The 23,399-nt window shown below is 47.6% G+C and overlaps 9 protein-coding genes across 9 annotated transcripts; 6 read left to right on the top strand and 3 right to left on the bottom strand.

The window, feature by feature from the left end:
* Window positions 1–1,638: 1,638 nt before the first annotated feature.
* On the top strand, window positions 1,639–1,917 carry N7483_010497 (uncharacterized protein; the record flags this gene model as incomplete). The annotated part of the gene is made up of 2 exons (XM_057093924.1): window positions 1,639–1,649; window positions 1,749–1,917. 2 exons carry the CDS (start codon window positions 1,639–1,641, stop codon window positions 1,915–1,917), a joined length of 180 nt encoding a protein of 59 aa, XP_056939895.1.
* A 2,105-nt stretch (window positions 1,918–4,022) lies between these two features.
* On the bottom strand, window positions 4,023–5,423 carry N7483_010496 (uncharacterized protein; the record flags this gene model as incomplete). Its single annotated transcript, XM_057093923.1, has 1 exon — window positions 4,023–5,423. The coding sequence occupies one exon, from the start codon at window positions 5,421–5,423 to the stop codon at window positions 4,023–4,025; it is 1,401 nt and encodes a 466-aa protein (XP_056939894.1).
* A 2,329-nt stretch (window positions 5,424–7,752) lies between these two features.
* N7483_010495 (putative C6 transcription factor (NirA)) lies at window positions 7,753–10,639 on the top strand (the record flags this gene model as incomplete). The annotated part of the gene is made up of 5 exons (XM_057093922.1): window positions 7,753–7,830; window positions 7,931–7,985; window positions 8,038–8,986; window positions 9,042–9,410; window positions 9,469–10,639. The coding sequence occupies 5 exons, from the start codon at window positions 7,753–7,755 to the stop codon at window positions 10,637–10,639; spliced, it is 2,622 nt and encodes an 873-aa protein (XP_056939893.1).
* Window positions 10,640–11,155: 516 nt separating this feature from the next.
* N7483_010494 (serine/threonine-protein phosphatase) lies at window positions 11,156–12,516 on the bottom strand (the record flags this gene model as incomplete). Its single annotated transcript, XM_057093921.1, has 2 exons — window positions 11,156–12,431; window positions 12,500–12,516. 2 exons carry the CDS (start codon window positions 12,514–12,516, stop codon window positions 11,156–11,158), a joined length of 1,293 nt encoding a protein of 430 aa, XP_056939892.1.
* Window positions 12,517–13,109: 593 nt separating this feature from the next.
* Window positions 13,110–13,532, top strand: N7483_010493 (uncharacterized protein; the record flags this gene model as incomplete). Its single annotated transcript, XM_057093920.1, has 1 exon — window positions 13,110–13,532. The coding sequence occupies one exon, from the start codon at window positions 13,110–13,112 to the stop codon at window positions 13,530–13,532; it is 423 nt and encodes a 140-aa protein (XP_056939891.1).
* Window positions 13,533–14,327: 795 nt separating this feature from the next.
* alg3 (dolichyl-P-Man:Man(5)GlcNAc(2)-PP-dolichol alpha-1,3-mannosyltransferase) lies at window positions 14,328–15,691 on the top strand (the record flags this gene model as incomplete). The annotated part of the gene is made up of 3 exons (XM_057093919.1): window positions 14,328–14,448; window positions 14,521–15,044; window positions 15,104–15,691. 3 exons carry the CDS (start codon window positions 14,328–14,330, stop codon window positions 15,689–15,691), a joined length of 1,233 nt encoding a protein of 410 aa, XP_056939890.1.
* Window positions 15,692–15,740: 49 nt separating this feature from the next.
* Window positions 15,741–16,231, bottom strand: N7483_010491 (putative eukaryotic translation initiation factor eIF1a-like protein; the record flags this gene model as incomplete). The annotated part of the gene is made up of 2 exons (XM_057093918.1): window positions 15,741–15,849; window positions 15,921–16,231. 2 exons carry the CDS (start codon window positions 16,229–16,231, stop codon window positions 15,741–15,743), a joined length of 420 nt encoding a protein of 139 aa, XP_056939889.1.
* Window positions 16,232–16,713: 482 nt separating this feature from the next.
* N7483_010490 (putative MFS efflux transporter) lies at window positions 16,714–18,207 on the top strand (the record flags this gene model as incomplete). The annotated part of the gene is made up of 1 exon (XM_057093917.1): window positions 16,714–18,207. One exon carries the CDS (start codon window positions 16,714–16,716, stop codon window positions 18,205–18,207), a length of 1,494 nt encoding a protein of 497 aa, XP_056939888.1.
* Window positions 18,208–19,341: 1,134 nt separating this feature from the next.
* On the top strand, window positions 19,342–23,281 carry pkcA (protein kinase c; the record flags this gene model as incomplete). Its single annotated transcript, XM_057093916.1, has 9 exons — window positions 19,342–19,750; window positions 19,904–20,170; window positions 20,223–20,798; window positions 20,864–21,259; window positions 21,321–21,752; window positions 21,809–22,430; window positions 22,492–22,693; window positions 22,752–23,157; window positions 23,220–23,281. 9 exons carry the CDS (start codon window positions 19,342–19,344, stop codon window positions 23,279–23,281), a joined length of 3,372 nt encoding a protein of 1,123 aa, XP_056939887.1.
* Between the last annotated feature and the right edge of the window lie 118 nt (window positions 23,282–23,399).

The raw sequence follows: 23,399 nt of genomic DNA, 5'->3' as shown, positions 1-23,399 counted from the left end.
GCATTGAACTAGGACCAGTGGCATATTATTAACCCAAGGCAGTCTAGCAATTCCAAGGCGCCGCGTCTCTAAGTTTACCTAGGTAGCAATGATTGGGTAATTGGCCGATCTAATTACAGGGCTGGGAGACGTGTGGGGAGTTCTCCGGTCTTCTTCGGAGACAGGCCGAGTCGGAAAGGATACCGTTTAAATGTTACAGCCCTGGAGTAGCTCGGTGCTGATTTGGATTTAGAAAATAATCTTTCTTCAACTTGAAGACATGCATGTGCTCAACTCATCCAGGCCTATCAATGGGAACGAAGTTTCATTTGAGCAAAAAATAAATTCACGCACATTGAGTATCATTTTGTTTAGATAGAAGGCAGTTTAAATCATGGGATAAATGATATCAAGAGAAGCAAAGAGCTTGAAGATCAGAGCTGATAGAATAAGAAAGTCAAAATTTGTGCTTGCAAGGGTCAAAAATGGTCATTGCAATACAATTTAGTACGAATGAAATGAGATCAAATCAAAATAAAAACCGGGATGAAAGAATGCGCAAACACCCATTTGGCCTAAACTTCGCTGATAAATTTTGCGAGCTCCTCATCAAATCCTGCAGTAACATGAATCGCCTCGAAATCTGCGGGGACCATGCTTGGAACTCTCTTCATAACTGCTTTCTGGAGTTTATGTATTCAAATGATCCTGCCAAGGGGCCACCCTTTATCGATCGTGTGTCTCGAGATCTCGCCTTTGAGTTTTTGAATATCCCCGGCAAGTTCCACGAACTTGCTAATCTCCGGGCTGAGCAGGCGATACATTATATCAACGCCCTCCTCCCTGCCTAAGGGCAGGTTTTCCGTTGTTGGGACCGAGATGCTATCACTTGGTGAGAAAACCGGCAGTATTCCTAAGGCTGTTGTACAGGCTGTTTTAATTGTGGGTGTCACTTCTGCACCTGTTGGAGTATTCAGTATCTCCGAGGAGTTGACTGACTGCATTTTCAGAATTGGGACATCGAGCGGCGCTTGATTGTCAGTCATTTTGCAGGCTATCAGGGTATCAGGTAGGTTGAAAGTGTGAAGAGTAGAATAAGGAAGAGGCGAAGGTGTGGTAGATGATAGGTGATCAATATCCGGTAGTGTGAAGATGTAAAAGTGTGAAAGTGTGCAATGAGGAAGAAGAGAAATTATAGTAGATGTCAGGTGATCAATAACATTCAATATCAGGCAGCTTAAAAGTGGAATGAGGAAGAAGCGAATTTATGGTAGATGGTAGCCCTGGAGGTAATCAATGTACTTTCTCTTTGAATATTCGTTTTGGGTGTCCAGGCAAGATCGTAATGATGTACGTGTGGTATCAAATTGTATAAGATAGGTTGGAGATGTGAAAGAGGAAGTATCAAAGTATAGTAGATGGGAGAGGAAGAATCGGGCTTGAAGGTAGGGTGTATGGAAGAGGAAGAATCGAAGGTATGGTAGATAGTAGGTGATCAATGTACCTCCTGGGCTGTTTTTAGTCATGTTGGTAACGACCAGTTGACGCCACCTGAATACTGACGCCGCTGAGATTGAAGCTGCCAGTGACTCGTAGTTCAATGGGATTTATCTTCCTGCTTTAAATATTCGTTCTGGGTGACTAGTCAAGATCATAGTAATGATACCTAGGTACTAGGTCACTCAGGCTATACCAGGTAGATTGAAGTTAGGACAAGAGGAAGAATCAAAGGTATGTTGATGGTAGGTAATCAATATATCTGTTGTCAGGGCTGCTAAGACTGAAGCTGGCTTACAGTTCGACGGAGACAACAACGACGAAATTGTGGACAACGAAAGCAACAGCGTCGTCAAAATCACGGACCGCGTCACAAGAATGTCTCTTTCGAAATACGGGCTTTACGGTCTGCCAAGCACTATATGGAGTGGTATGGCCTAGCCATGATCTACTGCGAAGAAATAGAGCTTCGAACCCCGAGCCATTGAGTAACAACAAGAAGGCTCGTAGTCGCCTAGAGATGTCCGCTGAGTACGACCTACTTCCCTACTAGCCCAGCGTCAAACGGAACACCGCCTCAGCCCTGAAAACATATGGTATTCCTCTATCTAACAATGATTTCATGTCGTTCGCAAAGATGCCACCAAGAAGCACTCCTCGTGGCTTGTGGACTTTGACTGCCTGAATCCCATTTCGCACAAACGTGCATCACAAGGACCACCAGCTGTGGTTCTGCTAAATGGGTTACTCTGGATACCAATCTACGGCCACTACTACGCACTTGGCGGTTGTCACTCTGATATCGAAGCGAGCTTCGTCCCCTCCTGGTTGGCAAATCATATGAGGGTTGGACAGTTGTATGTAAGACTGAATGACTTGGAATTTTCTTCATAGCCAAGGTTGGAGGGCATGATTCAAGTTGATTTCTCATACTACAAAATACCGGTTTCACTAACATTTGAAATGTTTCAGAGTTGAGAGTTTCGAATCACTAATCAATCCATCAATGTATACAACAGTACTATCTGTATATCAGAGCCATATCGGAAGAAATTTCCCATATGTCTAGGGCTGGGCATGAAAGCGCTCTTTACGCGATTTGGAAAACAATGTTCAAGTTCAAGTTAAGCATGATATTTCCTGTGCAGCAAGGCTATATTGTACGCCCACAGGACAGACATGCAAGTCAGGGCGGAGAAAAAGGATTCCCTGAATTGAATGTTTTCCATTCCCGGGAAGATAACCCCCATGCCACAAAATTTCTTATAGTTCAGTGCAAAATATCACTGTACACTGGCATGAATCAGTACTATGGGTTGAAACTTGCAGACGTGGACTGGATATGGAGATATGAGAGTTCATGATCAACTTGAATGCTGCATGTATAAAAAATAATGTCTACTATGTACCCATCCATTCATTACTCAGATCAAGACCCTAGGAGGTCAACTGGTATTATGTAAGAGGTTTCTTTTAAGTACTACCTAGGTGGGATGTGACAACTGCTTCAAACTTGAATGTTTATTCTGACTAGCTTGAAGTACGACTTGGATGATGTCAAGTCTTCAGCCATCTCACTCAGGCTGTTGCCCTTATTATTGTCAAAAATTGAATTATGATTGAGTGTATTGATCAGATATCCTCCAATTAAGCGTATTTCTAAACTCATTAGAGTTCAAGCTTGAAGTGTTAGAGGTACAGTACACTAAGTGCCACTGGCAGTAGATGTTCATGCCCAGGTGGCTGGGGATGGTCAATCTTACGGAAACCAGTTGGCAGGCCTCCCCGCCGCAGGTGAATCTCAGACATCCAAAAAGAAATATCAAATGATAGCTATAATCTCCAGGGCTACTAGCCATGACTCATATCAACTGTCACATTTTAAACATATAGATTGGGATATATCATATCAGAATTTCTCAGCTGCAGCACTCAGCCAAAGCCTCGGAGACACGTAGTGCAGTGCAGCGCTATGCGCGTTGAATGACCCGAACCCTAAAAGGGGATCATGCATATTGAGTTATCGGACTCGAATGATTTGACAGCGTCATCCAACCCCAGATCGACACGATAGACTAGGTCATTTCAATAGGCGAACAGACCACATGACAATGGGGAAATGAACTCGGGGACAAAGGCAGGCGAGATGATCTCATGGCTGCGGGATGATATCACGATGCGGCCAATTAAGCCGATTAGACTGAACTAGTCTCAACTTTCGACTTTACGATGGTCTGACCGGTAATTTATTATGACGAGTCAGATTATTATTGTTTCAAATCGGTATGAAAGATGAAAGGAGGTTTAAAGAATTCCAAGGTTGGGTGTTTAAGACACAGAGAAATGTGAGCTAGGCTATCATGCGAGAAAGGGGTATGTGAGAAAAAGAAAAGAAAACCAAACAAAGTGTCTGTCCAGACACATGTATCCGAAGGTCCTAGCCAACAACGCCGCGCTTATGTATATAAGAAAGAAAAAGATGGTGTATATGTACTTGATGAAAATGATAGCGCGCTCTGCGTTGGTCAATTCATGTAGAGGTTGGTTTATGCTGAGACTCCGACCCAGCGAGATGGAATAGTATTGTTGTCGTCGCAGTCTTCATAATCTCCAGACAGGCGATAAGGACTGCTGTTGCGAGCGGGCAGCCAGATGCGAGCCCGGGTGGGGATATCTTCACGAAGCTTGCCGCTGCGTCGCATGTTCATCTCTAGAACGACCATGCGGAGAAAATCGCTATTCTCTCGGGGTTCACGCTGGCGTGACATAGGTGGCACCTCTGGATCAAATGTGTAGTACTGGTCACGATTCTGCTTAGGTACCACATGGAAATGATTGCGTCGGTGGCCCCGACCGCGAGAACGACGGTAGGTCTGCATTTGAATCGACACACAAGCCTGCGTTGATTCGCGGGTGTCATGTGGATGATCATGATAGACGTACATCTCGGCTGGAGAGATCGGGGTTGGGTTCAGATACCGCCGTAGTGCTGGGGAGGGCGGATTCTGCATTGGTGGAGGACGACGATCATCAGTCAGCTCAGGTGTGATGGCGAAGAGAGATCGAGTGAGGAAATCTTCTGGTTGAACTGATGGGGTCGCAAAGGTGGAAACAGACTGCGCTGCCGATTTGATGGCGCGCAAGGATGCGGTCAGGTTTGACTTGAAGGAAGATCGCAGGCGCGGGAAGGATCGAGACGAGGCAGATCGTTTCACGGGGGTCACATCAGGTATTTCTGGCTCATCGTGTGTCTTGAAGTCAATGAACTCGCCTTCCTCAATCTCTTTTTCGAGAAGAGGATGGTCAAATACACAGTCGGTAGCTGGAGAATAACGGAGCTGTCGTCTCTCGGATGGACTCTTCTGACTTCCAGGCGTAGGAGGCTGAGAAATGCTCGATGGCGATGCGAGATCGTGGGCCAGTGATGGCATAGAATCACTTGATATGGATCTAGCAGAGCACGGGGGTTCGGATTCGGAGTCCAGATACTTTTCGCTATAGTCCGGTGGACTCAGCAGGATATCCAATGGAGAGTTTCCCGTTCCGCCTGCCAAATAATCCTCCTTCGGTTTAACTCCCTCCTGCATCAACCGGCTAAACTCCTCCACATTGTTACCCCGGGGAAGTTTGCGCGGCCGTCGAGTAGACCAAGTTCGCCGTGGTACTGGAATCGCTGTTGCATCCAGGATCGAGGCCACCGCTGTTGGAATTTGGCGCTCATTTGAGGAGGCAGAAGAAGACCGACGTGATGGCGATGAGGCTTTGGATTTGGATGGGGTCCGGGAACGGGGTTCTCGCCGCACTGGAGTACGTGGGATTCGTTTTGAAGGAATGCCCACAGGGGTAGTATTGGTCGACTTATATGGCTTCGTATCATGTAGGGCTTGGAAGCCGGGCCTATACACCGGAGTGCCCGCTGGCTGTTCCTTTTGCCCGAAGGACTGCATTGTGTTCTGTGATGGTATCGAGGTAAAGAGAAAGGCTCTTGGGACCATCATCATGAATGTTTATGCCAGGTGAGTATTTCAAGTTCAAGCGGAGGCTTTATGGGCCTGATGAGGCACTCTGGTCGAGTGTTTGGGCGAGATACATTGAAGAGTAGAATGGTGACTATTGAATCTCTCACCATCGACTTGCAGGTGAGAAGAGAAGTATATCCGCGAGAGAGAAAGCGGTTACAAGGAAGAGGGAGAAGGATATGACTTGTAAAGTAGGAAGTAAGGGAACGAAGAAGGGCAGATAGAGGGTTATCAGGAAGATAAAGGGTTTGGAGTGGTGACTTCAACAGATAAGAGTGTATTGGGCAGGTACGCGTGTGACGGTGTAAGAAATGGATCCAGTGGGGGAAAGGAAGCATAAAATGAGATTTTAGTGATTCTTTATTGGACGCGGGGAACAACAACATGCCGGGGTTCCGGTAATCCCAGATGATTTTTAGTAATTGTAACCGTTCCTTCTGATGGTTTTAATTACAGTCCCGTAATTAAGTACTCCGTAAATGTGAGCGTGGAATGTTCGCCCGGTGGACCCATCGAAGCCCTGGGATCCGAAGCCCCCCCGGTTGCTGACCTATCCATAGGATTTGATAGATTAAATTTAAAGGAAACAAGGATTGGATTGAATATAATAATCCTTTTTGGATTCAAGCATATTGACTTGCACATGTGTTGATGGCCGGAATGAACGGAATGAGGTTCTATTGAACAGAGATAGTAACCCTAATTCCCTAAATCCACCGGGGTTTTAAGGTTGTGTTTAGTGTGGTGCCTGCAGATGTGGATGGAGATGCCGTTCTCAGCCATCGCAATTATTCATCACCGCCCAAGGAAAAGGGGGTGACCCGTCCTGGTTTAGTTTGTCAGAGATTTTAGACAAATTGTTGAAAAATAACATAATAAAAACCTCATCTACGAGAGAGTCCACGGGTATCATGAATAATTTCAAGTTCGTATCTGAGATAATTCAATGTTTCATTCATCACGAACATCCAGTATAAAGCATTCTTACATGCTTACATATACATAGAGTTGAAGACTCATCTAGGCACAAGACTAGTTAACTACATGTACTGGATGTACCTAATGTACCTCCGGAGTAGAGAAGATTAAGGCCGGCGGCCCCCGATCGGATTTACCACGGGTGGCTGCAGTCCCTATCAGTTGAAGACCAAGAGAAGATGGTGGATCGACCTAAGCGAGATAGTTGCGGTGAATGCCTGAATGCGTTGGTATTTTACATTGGGCTTGGTTTTTTATTATTTGTTTTTATTATTATTATTATTATTATTATTATTTTTACTACTCACTCCGTTTGTTTTTTTTCTCGTTTATTTGTTTTGAATTGAGAGAATTGTTCTTATTGTGGATTTTGTTTTGTTTTTCTTTGTAGGCGGCGGTCAGCGCGGCAGGAGTCATTGACTCATTGATGCATCGATGATTATGTGCCCAGCCATTCTGGGATAATTGGAATAGGATCAATCATATCTGAAACTGTTTCTTTTTTTCAGCTTTGGGTCTGATTATATATCATGTCCGCATCAAGGCAGCCTTCTCTTTCTTTCCTGAAACAGCACAGCCTCGAAAGTGACTCTAGAAATAGAAATATCATTACTAATCATTTAACCGCCAACTGATCAAGAAAGGTCACGTGTGGCACCAATTAAACACACGTGACCTTATCGTATATGATTAATCAGCATCTCTTATCACCACCCCCATGGCAAAAGCGTGAGAGAAATGAGCCATCCAGAGGCCAACGATAACCCTGCTTCAAACGCGTACATGCGTCCAATCATTGGAAACCTATCTCAAATTCCCTATCTCAAGCCAAATCTATCGGGTGTTGAACTTTACATTTTTGTTTCGCCTCTTCAACTACCCCCGCTTTCTTTCAATAGTGGGTCGTACCGCGGGGTCAAGGAATTCACATCCGGATTGTTTGCGGCACCTTGTATACATACTCCAGTAGGGCCAAGTGATCCGCAACTGTAAGACCGATCTCGCTACGTCCGAGTCGCCGCCCGATCATCCTGGCCCGATAGCATTGACCTGCTTCGGGCAGAGCTCGTAACCCTCCCGTTGCGTGCTACTGCTGTGCAAACCACCGCATTTGTCATATGTTCCGTGTTGTCTGGACGATGGACACATCATGTACTGATCCTTTACACTATTGGACCATTGAACGGTGGCCACGAAGCTGAGCCGTGGGGGCCCTCATTCCGCGGAGAAAGAAACCACTTCAAATCCCGACGCCTATCAAACTACTGGATTTAGAGTCATGTCTGCAGACCGCACTGCATCCAAGAGGCGCTGTGTCAGCACCGCCTGCATTGCTTGTCGCAGAAGAAAGTCAAAGGTATCACGATGATCAATTAATGATTGCTGTTGAGAGAGCAAGAAAGAGTGTATGTACACTCGAGACAAAAGAACATATCACTAATTATCCATGTATTTAGTGCGATGGAAACCTACCCAGCTGTGCTGCATGCTCCTCTGTCTATCATACGCCTTGTTTGTATACCTTGATTGACTGATCATATCAATAAACTGACGCGGTTTCTAGGTGTTTATGATCCCAATTCCGACCATCGCCGCAAGGGCGTATTCAAGAAAGATGTAGACTCGTTGCGAACAAAGCACACAACCCTGCAAACCTTAATACAGGCATTATTAAACTATGAAGAAGAAGATGCTTTTGATCTGGTCCGACAGATTAGGTCGTGCGATGACCTCGAGACAGTGGCTCAATCCATTGTTGCGCGAGAGAAGGGACTCTTCTCCGCGTCAGAAACAAAAGATCGAGTCAGCGATGAATCCGAAGTCGACCAATTTGAATCTGAACTATCAGGAAAGATGAGCGAACTCCTACTGGACGGCTCCCGAAAATTCATTGGCGGTACATCGAATTTGATATTCCTTCCTCCTGGCTCAGAGCTACATGAGTCGACTTCATTCGCAGATCTTGCTCCAGGAATCTCACCCGATACTGAGCCCATCGGAAGATGGACCCGAATCACCGAAGATGACAACCTTGTCAGCCATCTCCTAACTATGTACTTCACTTGGCACTATCCATTTTTCACTATTCTCGCGAAAGATATGTTCTATAGGGACTTTATGCGAGGTGTCTCGAGCCAATATTGTTCATCCCTATTGGTCAATGCGATGCTAGCTCTGGGTTGCCATTTTAGCAATTGGCCGGGCGCATATTCTGATCCAGAGAACATGGCAACTGCAGGCAATCAATTCTTCAAAGAGGCTAAACGCCTAATTCACGAAAATGACGAGCATGAAAATGCAAAGCTCTGTACAGTCCAGGCATTTGCCCTCATGTCTGTTCGTGAAGCAGGTTGTGGCCGAGAAGGCAAGGGTTGGGTTTACAGTGGACTGAGTTTCCGTATGGCATTCGACCTTGGTTTAAATGTCGAGTCGTCTAACCTTACACACAACATGAGTGATGAGGAAGTTGATGCTCGACGAATTACATTCTGGGGCTGCTACGTTATAGACAAGTTCGTTTTCCCTTTTTCTGTGAAAGTGGTTTATTCTTGGTTCTAACTCGAATAGATGTTGGTCAAACTACCTTGGTCGTCAACCACAATTATCTTCGTCCAACACAAATGTACCCAAATTCGATGTTCTACCCCGAGAAGAAACGGAGATGTGGGCACCGTACACAGATGCTGGTGCGGGTCAAGAGTATACTCAAGCCTCCCGTACGAGAGCAATAGCTTTGCAAATTTCGAAACTGTGCGAGATCAGCAGCGACCTTCTCAAGTTCTTCTATCACCCTTCGGAACTAGAGAAGTCACAATCAAAGCAATTGGAGTTGAAAAGATTGAGCGATGTTCACACACGGCTCGAGGCATGGAAAAAGGAGCTACCGCGGGAACTTGAGCCTAGAGAAGGACAACTTCCCCAAGTCCTGGTGATGCAGTAAGTCAAATATCGAAGTGCGTCCCAGTTTTGTCACCTTTGCTGATCCCCATTCCAGTATGTTCAATCAGCTCCTTCTCATTCACCTTTACCGCCCATTCCTCAAATATACCAAAGCCACCACTCCCCTCCCATCACATGTTTCTCCCCGCAAGATTTGCACTCAAGCTGCGTCGGTCATCTCCAAACTATTGCGGATGTACAAACGCACTTATGGATTGAAGCAAATCTGTAACATTGTTGTTTATATTGCCCATACGGCTTGCACCATTCATCTACTTAATCTCCCCGGAAGAAACCCAGAACGAGATGTGATTCATGGGCTCCGAAACCTCGAGGAGATGGCCGATTGCTGGCTAGCTGCACGCCGCACCTTACGTATCCTTGACATATCCGCCCACAAGTGGCAAGTCAAACTTCCAAACGAAGCCACCGCCATCTTCGAGCGGACTCACGCCAAATGGGGTTCCTGGGGGTCCTGGGATCAAGCGACATCTCCTTCCACATCGGAAGACTCGCCACTCATAAGTAATACTTTACCCATTCCATATGCGTACCCGGGGAGCTATCAGCCACAAACCACTCAAGCTTCACCAGGGATGCACAGAGAAGCCCCAGGTTCAAACCCAGCCTCAATTATGGGTGTCTCGATGGGACTTCAGTATCCAAATGCCACCCTTTCCCCATCCATGCCACCAATGGCGCCAATTCGTCGGGTCTCAGGACCAATCAACCAGCAGTCGGACTACACGACCCCAGATCCGTCATACCCACATGCGGTCAACTACCAAATGTCCTCATTAGCAACCTCCGGCCCATCTACAGCTCCATCCCCTTCTGCTCAGAGCGTCTGGTACGACCAGGCCGGGAACCCTGTTCCCCCTCCCCAGACTACCTTATCGCCAAACTCGAACTCTCCCCACTCCGGGTTTGAGGGCGCTGATAACCTGGTTGAAGAGAGCCATGATTGGTGGAATCGAAATGCTGCTGCGGCTTTGGGTATTGGCGCTGGAGAGAATTGGGGTGCTGCGTGGAACCCCGATCTTCCAGGCCAGCCCGCTCATCTTTCGTACGATAGTAACGGTCATCTCATACCTATGGCTGCGCAACAGTCTAGTCCTCATATGACAGGGCATCCGTCACAAGCTACTGGCGGAATGCCTGGGATGTCATCAGGAGGTGCAAGCGGTGCCAGTGGAGCACCAGGATACGATGATCGGTGGAAATAGAAACTGCCAAAACGCGAGTTTGATATAGATGGTTGCATTTTGTTCTTCTCCTTTCTCACGATAAACTGCCAGCTTTTATGTTTATATAGCATTTTCCCCCTCTGGTCTTTTGGTCTTCTGTTTTCCCTTTCAATGTTCAGCGATTTCGTTTATATCTTCAGTTCTATGATACCAGTTGGGTGGTTATTCTTATTTGGAGTTGGTGCACATTGTCATATTGATCAAATTCCCATGAGAATGCTTTTACATAAAATTCAGGTTGCCAAGAGAAAGATGTAAAGAGAATCAAGAATCCAAGATTGGAGGATTTATCCGTCATGAATGATCATTAGAGTCGCAACGAATACAAGAACACCAAGAGAAAAGATGCTGAGTTGGTCAAAACGAGGCTTGGGAACGGTACAAACAAGACCCGGGATAAGATATGAAAGAGATGAAACCGCATACGGTAGATGGTATCACTGCCATCACTGGTTAGCACAGATGAATCACCGCAGGCACCGCAGGGGATCAGAATCATCGCAAACTTACAAGGAAATAATCAGCGACAGGCTTTTTCGCAGGCATGCCTCTTGTATCTTGGGCTGCAGCCTCGAAAACACGGTATCTCCTTCCAGGACTAACAACTGTATTACCCTCACTCAAGACGCCATTGCTACAGCCAACCTCCCCGTTACTGCGTGCAATCGTCCCTCCATTGCTGGTATCTTCACCCAGCTCAAGGATGGCAGCAACATTACCACAACGGTAACAGTAGTTTGGAGCAGACCATACTGTGACAATTCCTCCATCAAACATTTCTTTGTATCCTTCCATAACAAGTTGATGAGCTCGTGCTACCAGGGACAGACCATTTAGATGGTTGAATTGCTTAACAATATCACCACCAAAAAGGAACCCAGCACCACGAGGACTGAGACCCCATCCCTCAATCTCATCGGGATCAGACCACAGAAGATCACACATGGCACCTTCATGTGGGACTTCTTGCTTCCGATCTATCAGTCGAATCTTATCTACAGAGTCGATGAGCGGCGATAGACCACCATGTACACAAAGAACAGCACCCGTCCGACTAGTTGTCGCGCTACCGTTACCATCTGCACTTGCCCCTGTTCCCGGCACTCCAGTCCGAGTCGGAGCTCCCGTTGAACCTGAAGCAGGCGGGGAGATATTGCGAGAATCATTAGAAAAAGCCGGTCGGAACCTCGGGCGGTAACTGGTCGAGGTGACCTCGCCATGTGAGTTCAGCACCTCTGTCTCTAACTCTCCATCATCGATGGGCATGGTAGATTGTGTGGTATAATTCATAGAGGATCCAGTTGGTTCCAGCTCAGAGCTTGCGCCGAGGACGATAGCGCCTAACGCCAGGTAGTCGAATACTTCACAGCAGTAACGCCAGACATTAGCGCTACCGTACTTGCGAATACACTCATCGTAGAATCCGTAAACTGTGGTGATCTGGCGCGACTCATGGTTACCGCGAATAAGAGTGATGCGATCGGGGTATCGCACTTTAAGGCAGAGGAGGAGGAGGAAGGACTCGAGGGAATAGAAGCCGCGGTCGACGAAGTCGCCCATGAACAGGTAATTGGTGTCGGGGACGTCGCCGCCGACGCGAAACAGTTCCATCAGATCATGGAATTGACCGTGGATATCTCCACAGATGGTGACTGGGGCATCGACGGAGACGACGTTGCCTTCTTCGATTAGGAGCTCGCGCGCCTTGTAACACAGCTCGCGAACTTGCGATTCGGGGATCAGGCGGCAGGCCCGCAGCTGCTCGATCGCCCTATGAATTAAAAGGTTCGAGTCAGTGGATATTAAAAAGTATTTAAAATAAGGAAATAGTAGTAATACCGGTCTAGATCACTCATGATGGAGCTAGGATTCGATGAGAGGGGAGGTTGGAGGGAGTTAGGTAAGATTGGGGGGGAGAGGATGTGGTGAGGATGGAGTGGGGGGGAAGTTAGATAGGAAAGAATCTCCTATGAGACTCCTATGCAGAATAATCTCAATCAATCTCCACGATTAATAAATATAAATTCATGATTGCGACTCCATGATATATAAAACACGCGAGTTGTTCTTCTCAATTAATGAGAAGGGCGTAGTAATCTGACTCCGAGTCTGACGCGTGAACCAATCATGTTAAACCCAGATAAGATTAGATGGGCCAGAGCCTTTCACCACCTTCAACTTCCGCCTGGTTAGGCTTGTTCTTGTCTCCCCGGATCTACCTACACCTGTCTGAGACCCTTGAACCTTTTGGAGTCTCTTGGTTATAATCCAATTGATCTTGAAACAATTGGAAATACCTCCCGTCTCGTCTCTACTCCATTCGTTACTCCCTACCAATGGCCTAAGGGAAAAAAAAAGAAGACAAACACCTCGGCGCAATCCAACCCACAAATACCCTCAATTCGAATTAGAACGATCTCAATCATACATAAAACACCCTTCCTTCAAAATGCCTCCACATCTCCACCCGAGGTCTCGATCAACAACGGGCCTTTTCGCCGGTACTCTTCTCGCGTCTCTCCTGGTAGTCGGCATACCACACGTCTTTCCCTGCCCCTCACCACGTCGCACATTCGCCGACTCAGAAATGACAATCACAGCCGACGGGCAACAAGTTCCACGTGTTCGCCGACGTCGAAGGAAAGACACGGAGCTGGACTCTGAGATCCCTCGACCTGCACACCCGGTATCTTCCGGGTCCGAAGACGAGGAGGTATCTACATTTTTCCACATGGAGGAAGAAGCGAAGAGAATGGCACAAGTTGGACACGAATGCCCAGTACCAAAGCCGAAGGGTGTTCTGGGTGACTTGTTGGGATTCAATGCCCGTGGAAACGAGAAGCAGCCCGTTTCAGTCAATGGTGGTCAATAGACCCTATTGGCTTTGTTATACGTTGCGCTCCCTGCGATTCGAGCTTTGCATTCTCTTTTTTCTTTATGTTTCTGCTCTTTGTTTTAAGTGATACCATGGACTAGGAAGACGGGTTTGATTGGCCTTTGTTGGCCTGGAATGTTGCGATAGAAGGTACTTGGTGGTGATTCGATACTGTTGGTTTGATACCTTGTTATTTCATCATGTACACAACTGTATAAAAGATACTAGATCTACGAAGACCTCATGGAATAGGACAATTCATATTGACTATTCCTAACTCACGAAAGAAGAGTCACCTGCTTAAGTCGAGGACAACTTACGATGCAACCTACTACGTAGGCAACTACAGCAGCTGCCAAGTGATCATGTATCTCATTGCGGTCACCTGAAATGACATTGTAGCAACAACTGGTAGATGCCTGGTCTGTGTCATAATTAAATTCAAAAGCTCAAATTGTATGGCGGTACATTTGACTAAATCGTGGAGCCTCCAGCTTTTGGGTATGAGCTGTTGGCGTGCGGCTCTGGCCGGTACCAGTCAAGTCCTATGTACTACATACCAATAATTTAAACATTCCAGTAATAAAACCAATCTTTGAGTGCATTAATCCTAAAACTTGCATTGATATAACATGATATCTTCCACTCTATCTATTTCTATATGGTATACACATCACCCACAGGAACCCGGTTCCAATAGGTCAATCCAGCACTGTACCCGTGGGACCCCACTGGCATAGTAATGGAGATCTAACGGCCAGCTGGAACATTCCCATCCACCACCGCGCCGCCATGCCCTGGGTACGCTTCATTTACGGTGTGCTAACTCAGCCGAGGCATACCAAATGGATCGCTCCTCTACTAGTTCTGGGCGATGCGCTCCTTTGCGCTTTGGTCATATGGAAGATCTCCTGTATGCCCCCCGATCCGAGCTCGAGTCCTGACACGCGTCCATTGAGCGCAAACTAATCGCTACTTTTCCCAGATACTGAAATCGATTGGTCAACTTATATGCAGCAAATCTCCCTCTATATCAACGGCGAACGCGATTATCCCTCCATCAAGGGCTCCACGGGTCCCCTCGTTTACCCTGCCGGTCATGTCTACGTCTACACCTTGTTGCACCAGTTCACCGATGAAGGGCGTGATATCCTCGGTGGGCAGATCTTGTTCGCAGGGCTCTATCTTTCGACCTTGGTAGTTGTCTTTGGCTGCTATCGAAAAGTCGGCGCTCCGCCATACCTCTTTCCCCTCCTGGTGCTGTCTAAACGGCTTCATAGCATATTTATGCTACGAATGTTCAATGATGGGATTGCGGCTTTTGCGATGTGGCTTGCCATATATCTATTTTTGAAAAGACAATGGACTCTGGGTGTTTTGATGTGGACTTTGGGTGTCGGTGTCAAAATGACCCTGGTGCTACTTGCACCAGCTATTGCCGTTATCACTTTACTCAGTGTGGGACTGTCTCGCAGTCTTTCCCTTGCAGCTATTGCTGTGCAGGTCCAGGTAAATTAGATTAATTTGACCCCAGCTTTTGCAGTCGGCTAATATACGGACATTTACAGATCTACCTCGCGATCCCGTTTCTCCGAACTAACGCGATTGGCTACTTCTCACGGGCCTTCGAGCTATCCCGTCAATTTATGTTTAAATGGACGGTAAATTGGCGATTTGTAGGAGAGGAGACGTTTCTTTCAAGGGAATTCTCCGTGGCATTGTTGCTCCTGCATATTTCTATCCTGGCTCTCTTCGCCATTAATTGGGTCAGTCCATCAGGATTCAATGTGTTCCGCTTCCTGCAGAATACTATCCTGGGTTGCTTGCAGCCAGTGACCCTTTCCAAATCCTTCATTATGACTGCTATGCTAAGCTCCTTGGCCATAGGCATGCTCTGTGCCAGGTCGCTGCATTACCAGTTCTTTGCTTATTTGGCATGGGCCTCTCCGTTCCTCCTGTGGCGCACCGGCCTTCATCCAGTTCTGATCTATATTGCATGGGCGCTGCAGGAGTGGGCCTGGAATGTGTACCCCAGTACCAATGCCAGCTCAACGGTTGTGGTACTCTCGCTTGCCACGCAAGTGTTCGGGGTGTTCATCAATGATCACGATGAGGCAGATGATGTGGTCGACTGTAAGGACACCCGTAATCAATGAACCGGTACTAGCCCTTCGAATGCGATTTTGTCGATAGTATTTTATCATTTCACGCGTCAGACTCATCAGAGGAAGGCATCTTGCCTACTCGGGATTCCTCCTCCGAGTCGGAGTCCGAAGTAGCAGCAACCACGGGCTGCTTAACGAATTCCTTGGGCCTATTCGAGTAGAATAAATTAGCCGTTTAGCTGTCTAGGTCATTGATGCAACAGCTGGAGGAAATACATACCAGAACGGAGCCTTCCGCCAAGCCTTCTCATCTCGCACAATGTTGATAACCTCGCCAGAGATCTTGTTTTCTCGCTCCTCCGATGGCTTAGTGTCGATCACCATGTACGATCCACGCTTGATCCAGAACGTCGAGCGGAACTTAGCAGGTAGCTCCACGAGCATCTGCTGCTTATCGGCAGTCTCGATCAGGTAGATATTGTTGCCAGTTGCCTTGATCGCACGCACGATCGAGTGGGTGTCTGCCAGCTCATCAGGCGGGGTCAATGTCTCCTGTGCAGTAGCCAGAACTTTGCGACGCGGTGGACCCATTTTCAATTGAACAATGGGAATAAATGTATGCAATGGAAATCTGCAAGTGAGCAAGCCACAGAAATGGAGGTGTAGCTGCAATGAGTTGGCTTCTTCAATGGTGGATGTTGATTGTGGGAAGATTGATTTTTTTCTTTCTTTTTTTCTTAGTAGTTTCTCTCAGCGGGGCATCTCCGCACTACCTTGGTGAACGGTGAACCTTGTCCCGCGATTAATAATTTACCTATGGAGTACCCCACGCCAGATAAAGTCCGCAAGAGGCGGCAAATTGACTAATTATGGTTAGATGCCGACTAATGAGTCAAGGCGAAATGCCCGGAATATGTATTCCTCGAGTATGTGCGAAGGTGCGAAGTCCTATATGAGTTGGCTTCCAGACCCTCCCAGTCCCAGAGAACATAAAGATCTCAGATGTTAGGACGCCAATATCATTTTTAAGTCTTGGAGGTGCTTTAAGCTACCGAGTGACTGCCTGTTTCAATATGACAACACCTACCTTGGGCTATTTTGTCGATATTGAGAGCTCTTCTCATGTCGCTAGCCCGCCGCCTGCCGTGCAAAAGGCGCCAGTCAAGACTCCGTCTATGTCCATCGAGCTGAATGAGCTTCAACCGGCTCAGAACCTAGAGCAAGTCACCGATGCACCGATGGCACAAGTATCAGTTGGATCACAGCCGCCTACACCAGGGGGATTGGATAGCCTAATTGCCACACCTGCCAATGAAAATGAATCCATTCAATGGGCCCCGGATAGAACGTTGACCCCTCAGAAAACGAAATGGCGACTTCTCAGCTCTTGTTTAATGCTGTTTGGGAATGGAATGAATGACAGTGCTCCTGGTGCCTTGATTCCATACATGGAAGAACACTATGGGATCAGCTACACCATCGTCTCCATGATTTTCGTGGGCAACGCACTAGGCTTCATATTGGCCGCACCAGTCACACATTATATCGACCAAAAACTAGGCCGTGCGAGGAGCTATACATTTTCCATGTTCACGTTAGCAGTGGCTTATATTATCATCGCATGTCAACCGCCCTTCCCAGTCGTCGCGGTCTCTTTCTTTCTGTTGGGATTCGGTGTGGCTCTGCAGTTGACCCTCAATAATACATACTGTGCCAACTTGCCCAATAGTACCACAGCTCTGGGGTTAGTTTGTGGCGCATACGGGATTGGAGGCACTGTGGCACCCTTGTTTGCGACAGCCATGGCATCGAGTGGCATCCGCTGGTCGCTTTTCTATACAATCCCCGTGGCTGCGGCTGTGTTTAACCTTTTCTTTGCTACATGGGCCTTCTCCAACTTCGAGCAAGACACTGCAGCCGAGCTTCAAAGAACGCTACGGCCAACTGATGAGAATGTCAATATCGAAGAGCCATTAACTCGTAGTCAACTCCTCCGACGGGCCATCCAAAACCGTACCACACTTCTAGGCGCCCTCTTTATCTTCGCTTACCAGGGCGCAGAAGTCTCAATCTCCGGCTGGGTAGTTTCATTCCTGATCAACTATCGAAATGGTGACCCCTCGCGAGTCGGATACGTCAGTTCCGGCTTTTGGGCAGGCATCACGACCGGTCGGTTCTTACTGGTCCATCCCGCCGCGAAGTTGGGCGAAAAAGTCAGCGTGATGGGGATGATAGCTGGCGCAGTCATTTTTCAGCTCATGACTTGGCTCATTCCGAATGTGATTGGGGAAGCAGTCACGGTCGCTATCCTAGGTGTGTTACTGGGAGCAGTGTATCCATGCGCTGCCTCCGTCTTGACACGACTGTTACCACGCAATATGCACATCTCCAGTCTGAGTTTCGTCAGCGCTTTGGGAAGCAGTGGCGGTGCGGTGTGGCCCTTTCTGACCGGTATTCTATCCCAACATGTGGGTACTATGGTGCTGCACCCGATCTGTATTGGATTGTATGGTGTTATGGCAACCAGTTGGCTCCTATTGCCGAAGATCTCTAAGAGATCAGAGTAAAAAGTTTTTCAATTCCCCTTTGTTTCGTTTGCAGTTTCAAGGTTTCCTGTTTTGTTTTTTTTTCTGCATATGTGTGTATCTCAGATTGTAGAAAGAAACAAGGTTCAACCCTGAATAGATCTGATATAACATCCATTTAATTCCTGCCTACATATTCTATTCCATTTCCAAGATTTCTCCGCTCTTTCTAGTTGGAAATAACACTCAATACTATTATTGATCATTAATTCCAAATATTATAAATACTAGTAAAAATGAAGTTTTTTCAGCTTTAGTCAGGCGACCAGGATCAGCTGTACTATAAAAACAGTTCTCAGTGCTTCATACCAAACAAAGAATGTGCAGAGAAGAACTTGAACCTTGTAGTATATACGTCAATCATATAGGCAAGGGGACTCGGAGATGATATCCCAGAAACATTAGGAAGCGGTGACATAAAAATTTGAGATCCGAGTCGTAAGGCATCCAGATAAATATTGGTCAGAGTACGAATCTCCAGTACAAATTAAGTACATTCGTACCAGTTGACGCAGACCAGGGAGTTTCCGAAACATCTGGACCCAGGTCTCTCATGGTCTCTGCCAATCATGACCCTGTTGGTCAGAGGATCATGTCATCGAGACCTTTTCTTTTCTGTTAAGAATTCTTGGGGGGGACCAGGTATTATTCATCTTTTCCTTGGAAAATGGATCCAGATTTCTTCAGAGTACCTCGGTACTTGAATGTTTGAATCATCGGAAGTAATAAAATGCCATAGTAGTAGTACGTAGTACATAAGAGAGAGAGAGAACATTAAGTACAATCTGGTTCAACAGGCTCACGTGGTTAAGGACAACTCTGGTTTTCACCACCATTTAATAATGAACTTAATAGAATTAATAGAATAGAAAGAAAGAATCAACTCATTTCAACTTTCTTTACGTTTTCTTTTTTTCTTTACAGAAAGATTATTTTCTTCTTATCGCAGTCGATCAATTGGGGGGCGAAGCCCGTTACATTTTCCGTTGTGGCAGTATTACCCGTTAACCCCCCCCTGTCAACAAGAGCCCCGCGAATCCCTTCTCCCACCTTCATCTCACCACGATCCCGGCGCACTCTTCCCCCGTCCACTTTGCCCTTTGGCCTTTGCCCATCATGGACGGCGACGAGCTTATTGCCTCGGTCTACCGCAAGATCGAGCGGGAGAAGGCCCTCATCGCCGCCGCCACTAACATGCGGCAGTCAACCGACAATCCCCAAGTCCAACAACAAGTCGATACCAACATCCGCGATGGCCGTAAGAATATCGCCTACCTTGAGGAGAAGATGCGAGAACTTCAGATTCGTCATATGGAACAGCAGAGTGGTGGCTCTCCTGGTGGTCAGCGTCAGGGTCCTGGGCCCACGCCGCCCCCCAAAGACTCCGCCGGATACTTTGGAGGTGAGGGGGATGGTTTGGACTACCCCCAACCTGGTTCAGGTTCCATGCCATCTGGTGCTCCTTTTCCCGATCCTCGACCTTACGCCCCGGCTCCCAAGGCGCGCCCCAATTACACAAAGCTTGGTAAGTCTATTTGAATGTGGAAATGACGATCTTCCATGTCAACAACCCCCTCTTCCCCCACTATCCTCCCTTGAAGTCGGGCGGGTCCATATTCTCATAATGATACAAAATTTTCCGTTTGGAATGCTAATCAAGCTTTTATTCGTGTCTCAGATCTAATCAAATATGATACCCAATACCTCGGACCGAAGATTCAACTCATGCTGTCCCAACTCGAATTCAAGCTGAGCGTGGAGAAACAATACAAGGCTGGAATTGAGAAGATGGTCCGCTTGTATCAGGATGAAGGCGATCGGAAGAGTCGCGCGGATGCTGAAGGCCGTCGCATTGAGAGTAATCAGAAGATTCAGCTGCTCAAGCAAGCCCTAAAACGATACGAGGATCTGCACGTTGACATTGAATCCTCGGATGCTGCAGATGGTATGTTTCCTGTTTTGACCTAAAGAATATATCGACTAATATCTGCAAACAGATGAGAGTCTTAGCAGCCCCAATATGCGCAAGCCGTTGACCGGTCTCTTAACTATGCGCATCCACGCCGTGAAGGAGGTGGATCATGCAACCAGCTCTCGATTCTCTCGTGGTCCAGAGACATACATCATTGTCAAGGTGGAAGATGCGATCAAGGCACGAACTAAGGCCTCGCGAAACGATAAGTGGTTGGACGAGTCATTCTCCATTGACATTGACAAGGCAAACGAGATCGAGCTGACAGTCTATGATAAATCCGGGGATCGCCCCACTCCCATCGGTATGCTGTGGGTTCGTATCTCTGATATCGCGGAGGAGATGCGTCGTAAGAAGATCGAGACGGAACTGAATGCTGCTGGGTGGGTTTCTGCCGACAAGATGGGTGATTCGGGTACTCCTCGATCTGATCACCATCCTGGCTCGCCGGGTTCATCGCACGGCGGTGCTAGCTTTGGAGCAATGGGTCCTCCTATGGGACAACAAGCTGGAGGCAATCCAAACGCCCCTCCCTCGGTGATGATTGATTCATGGTTCGCCTTGGAGCCTTTCGGTCGAATTCACCTCTCCATGAGCTTCGGTAAGATACTTTTGGCCCTGCTGATTAAAAAAAATCATATTCCACAACATACTAACATCAAACAGCCAAACAACTGAAGGATCGTCGTCCCTTCGACATCGGTCTCAACCGTCAAGGTGCCGTGCGTCAAAAGAAAGAAGACATCCACGAGAAGCAAGGTCACAAATTCGTCACTCAACAGTTTTACAACATCATGCGTTGTGCGCTCTGTGGAGAATTCCTCAAGTATGCTGCGGGTATGCAGTGTTCGGATTGCAAGTACACCTGTCATCGTAAATGCTATTCAAAGGTTGTCACCAAGTGTATCAGCAAGGCCAACTACGAGACCGACCCCGACGAGGAGAAGATCAACCACCGGATTCCCCACCGCTTCGAGGGATTTTCCAACATCTCGGCGAACTGGTGCTGCCACTGTGGATACTTACTTCCCTTTGGACGCAAGAACGCCAAGCGCTGTACCGGTATGCAAATAGGTCAAGGTTTGGAGCCTCTGCTTTCCACGATGCTGACCTTGTCTACTAGAATGCTCGCTTACATGCCACGCTCACTGCACTCATCTGGTTCCTGACTTCTGCGGCATGTCCATGGAGACGGCGAACGAGATCATCCAGGCCTTGAGTCAGACCAAGAACCACAAGCCCGCACCTGTCAGTACCGGCCTTAAGCAAACCCTTCGACCCGGTGCATCGCCGTCTTCCCAAGACAATGCCGCCCTTTCATACCCCCAGCGGCCCACCAGCAGCTCACATGGAGCAATTCCCCGGCCAACATCGGCTGAAGCGGTAAGCGCTGCGACTAACTCCTTCCTCCCTCCACAGTCACCAACAGTACTTCCACAGGCTTCCGCACGCCAACCCGTTCAACCAAAATCGCCCATATCGGCGGTTCCCTCTCCAGATGCAATCACCGGTGCCGTAGCTGCCACAAGGATGGGCAGTCCTCAGCAGACTCCAAGTATGCATTGATTATGCCGGCCCCGCCTCCCATTCGAGTGCTAATCGGAATACCAGGTGAAATGATCCGACCCCCAGTGCTACCTCCGCAACAGCAAGCACCTCAAATCCCAGCCTACAATCCAGAAGTATACGCTAGTGTTCAAAATCCTGCTCCTCGGACGCAACAAATCCCACCCATGGCCACAGGCCCCCAGGGGCCGAGATACCCAATGCCTCACTCGCCACAGCAAGTGCAGCAAGTGCAGCAGGTTCAGCCACCCGTGCAGAGGCCCGTACAGCCGGCACCACAGCCGCCAGTGGCAGCTGTTCAAAAGCAACCAGAGATGCCCCCACCTCAGCAAAGAACTCGTATTGGATTGGATCACTTCAATTTCTTGGCTGTTCTTGGAAAGGGTAACTTCGGTAAGGTCATGTTGGCTGAAACTAAGACTACTCGCAAACTGTACGCCATCAAGGTGTTGAAGAAGGAATTCATCATTGAGAACGATGAAGTCGAGAGTACCAAGTCAGAAAAGCGGGTGTTCCTGGTTGCTAACAAGGAGCGTCATCCCTTCTTGTTGAACTTGCATGCTTGTTTCCAAACGGAGACTCGTGTTTACTTCGTTATGGAGTATATCAGTGGTGGTGATCTGATGCTGCACATTCAGCGTGGTCAATTCGGTCTGAAGCGAGCACAGTAAGTTTCCTCTCTTGCGGTATTCTACAGACGTCAGAGAATTTGCTAACGTATATTATAGATTCTATGCCGCTGAGGTTTGCTTGGCGCTCAAGTACTTTCATGAAAACGGTGTCATTTACCGTGATTTGAAGCTTGATAACATTCTCTTGACTCTGGATGGTCACATTAAGATTGGTGATTATGGTCTCTGCAAGGAGAACATGTGGTATGGCTGCACCACCAGCACTTTCTGTGGTACTCCCGAGTTCATGGCCCCTGAGGTAAGTCGATCTTTTGCACACAAGATATTTTGTAGAGAATACTGACATTTCTACTCAGATTCTACTGGACAAGAAGTACGGTCGTGCTGTTGATTGGTGGGCATTTGGTGTCTTGATCTACCAAATGCTTCTCCAGCAGTCTCCATTCCGTGGTGAGGATGAGGACGAAATTTACGACGCTATTCTTGCGGATGAGCCTCTCTACCCTATTCACATGCCCCGCGACTCGGTTTCTATCCTACAGAAGTTGCTTACCCGTGAACCTGAGCTTCGACTCGGCTCCGGCCCTACTGATGCTCAAGAGGTCATGTCGCATGCTTTCTTCCGTAACATCAACTGGGATGATATTTACCACAAGCGTGGTGCTCCTCCAATGATCCCCACTATCAGCAGTCCTACTGATACTAGCAACTTCGACCAGGAGTTCACCAGTGTGACTCCGGTTTTGACCCCTGTTCAATCTGGTATGATCCAATCTAAGACTACGCTGAGAAACCCATTCACTAACCACTTTCCTTTCTTACAGTGCTGTCCCAAGCCATGCAGGAAGAATTCCGTGGCTTCTCTTACACTGCTGATTTTGCTTGATCTCTCCATGATCAGACTGCGGCAATTTTTTCTCTTGCCGAGCGCCCACTTTCTCGCCTTGGTTGAGCCAGCCAATTTGGCCCCCTAATGCTGTATGTCCGAGTCTTTCTCGGCTGAG

Source organism: Penicillium malachiteum, assembly GCF_028827825.1.
Source record: "Penicillium malachiteum strain IBT 17515 chromosome Unknown utg000005l:1.0-9002435.0:326005.0-9005861.0, whole genome shotgun sequence".
NCBI lineage: Eukaryota > Fungi > Ascomycota > Eurotiomycetes > Eurotiales > Aspergillaceae > Penicillium > Penicillium malachiteum.
This window is presented reverse-complemented; position numbering and strand designations above follow the sequence as displayed.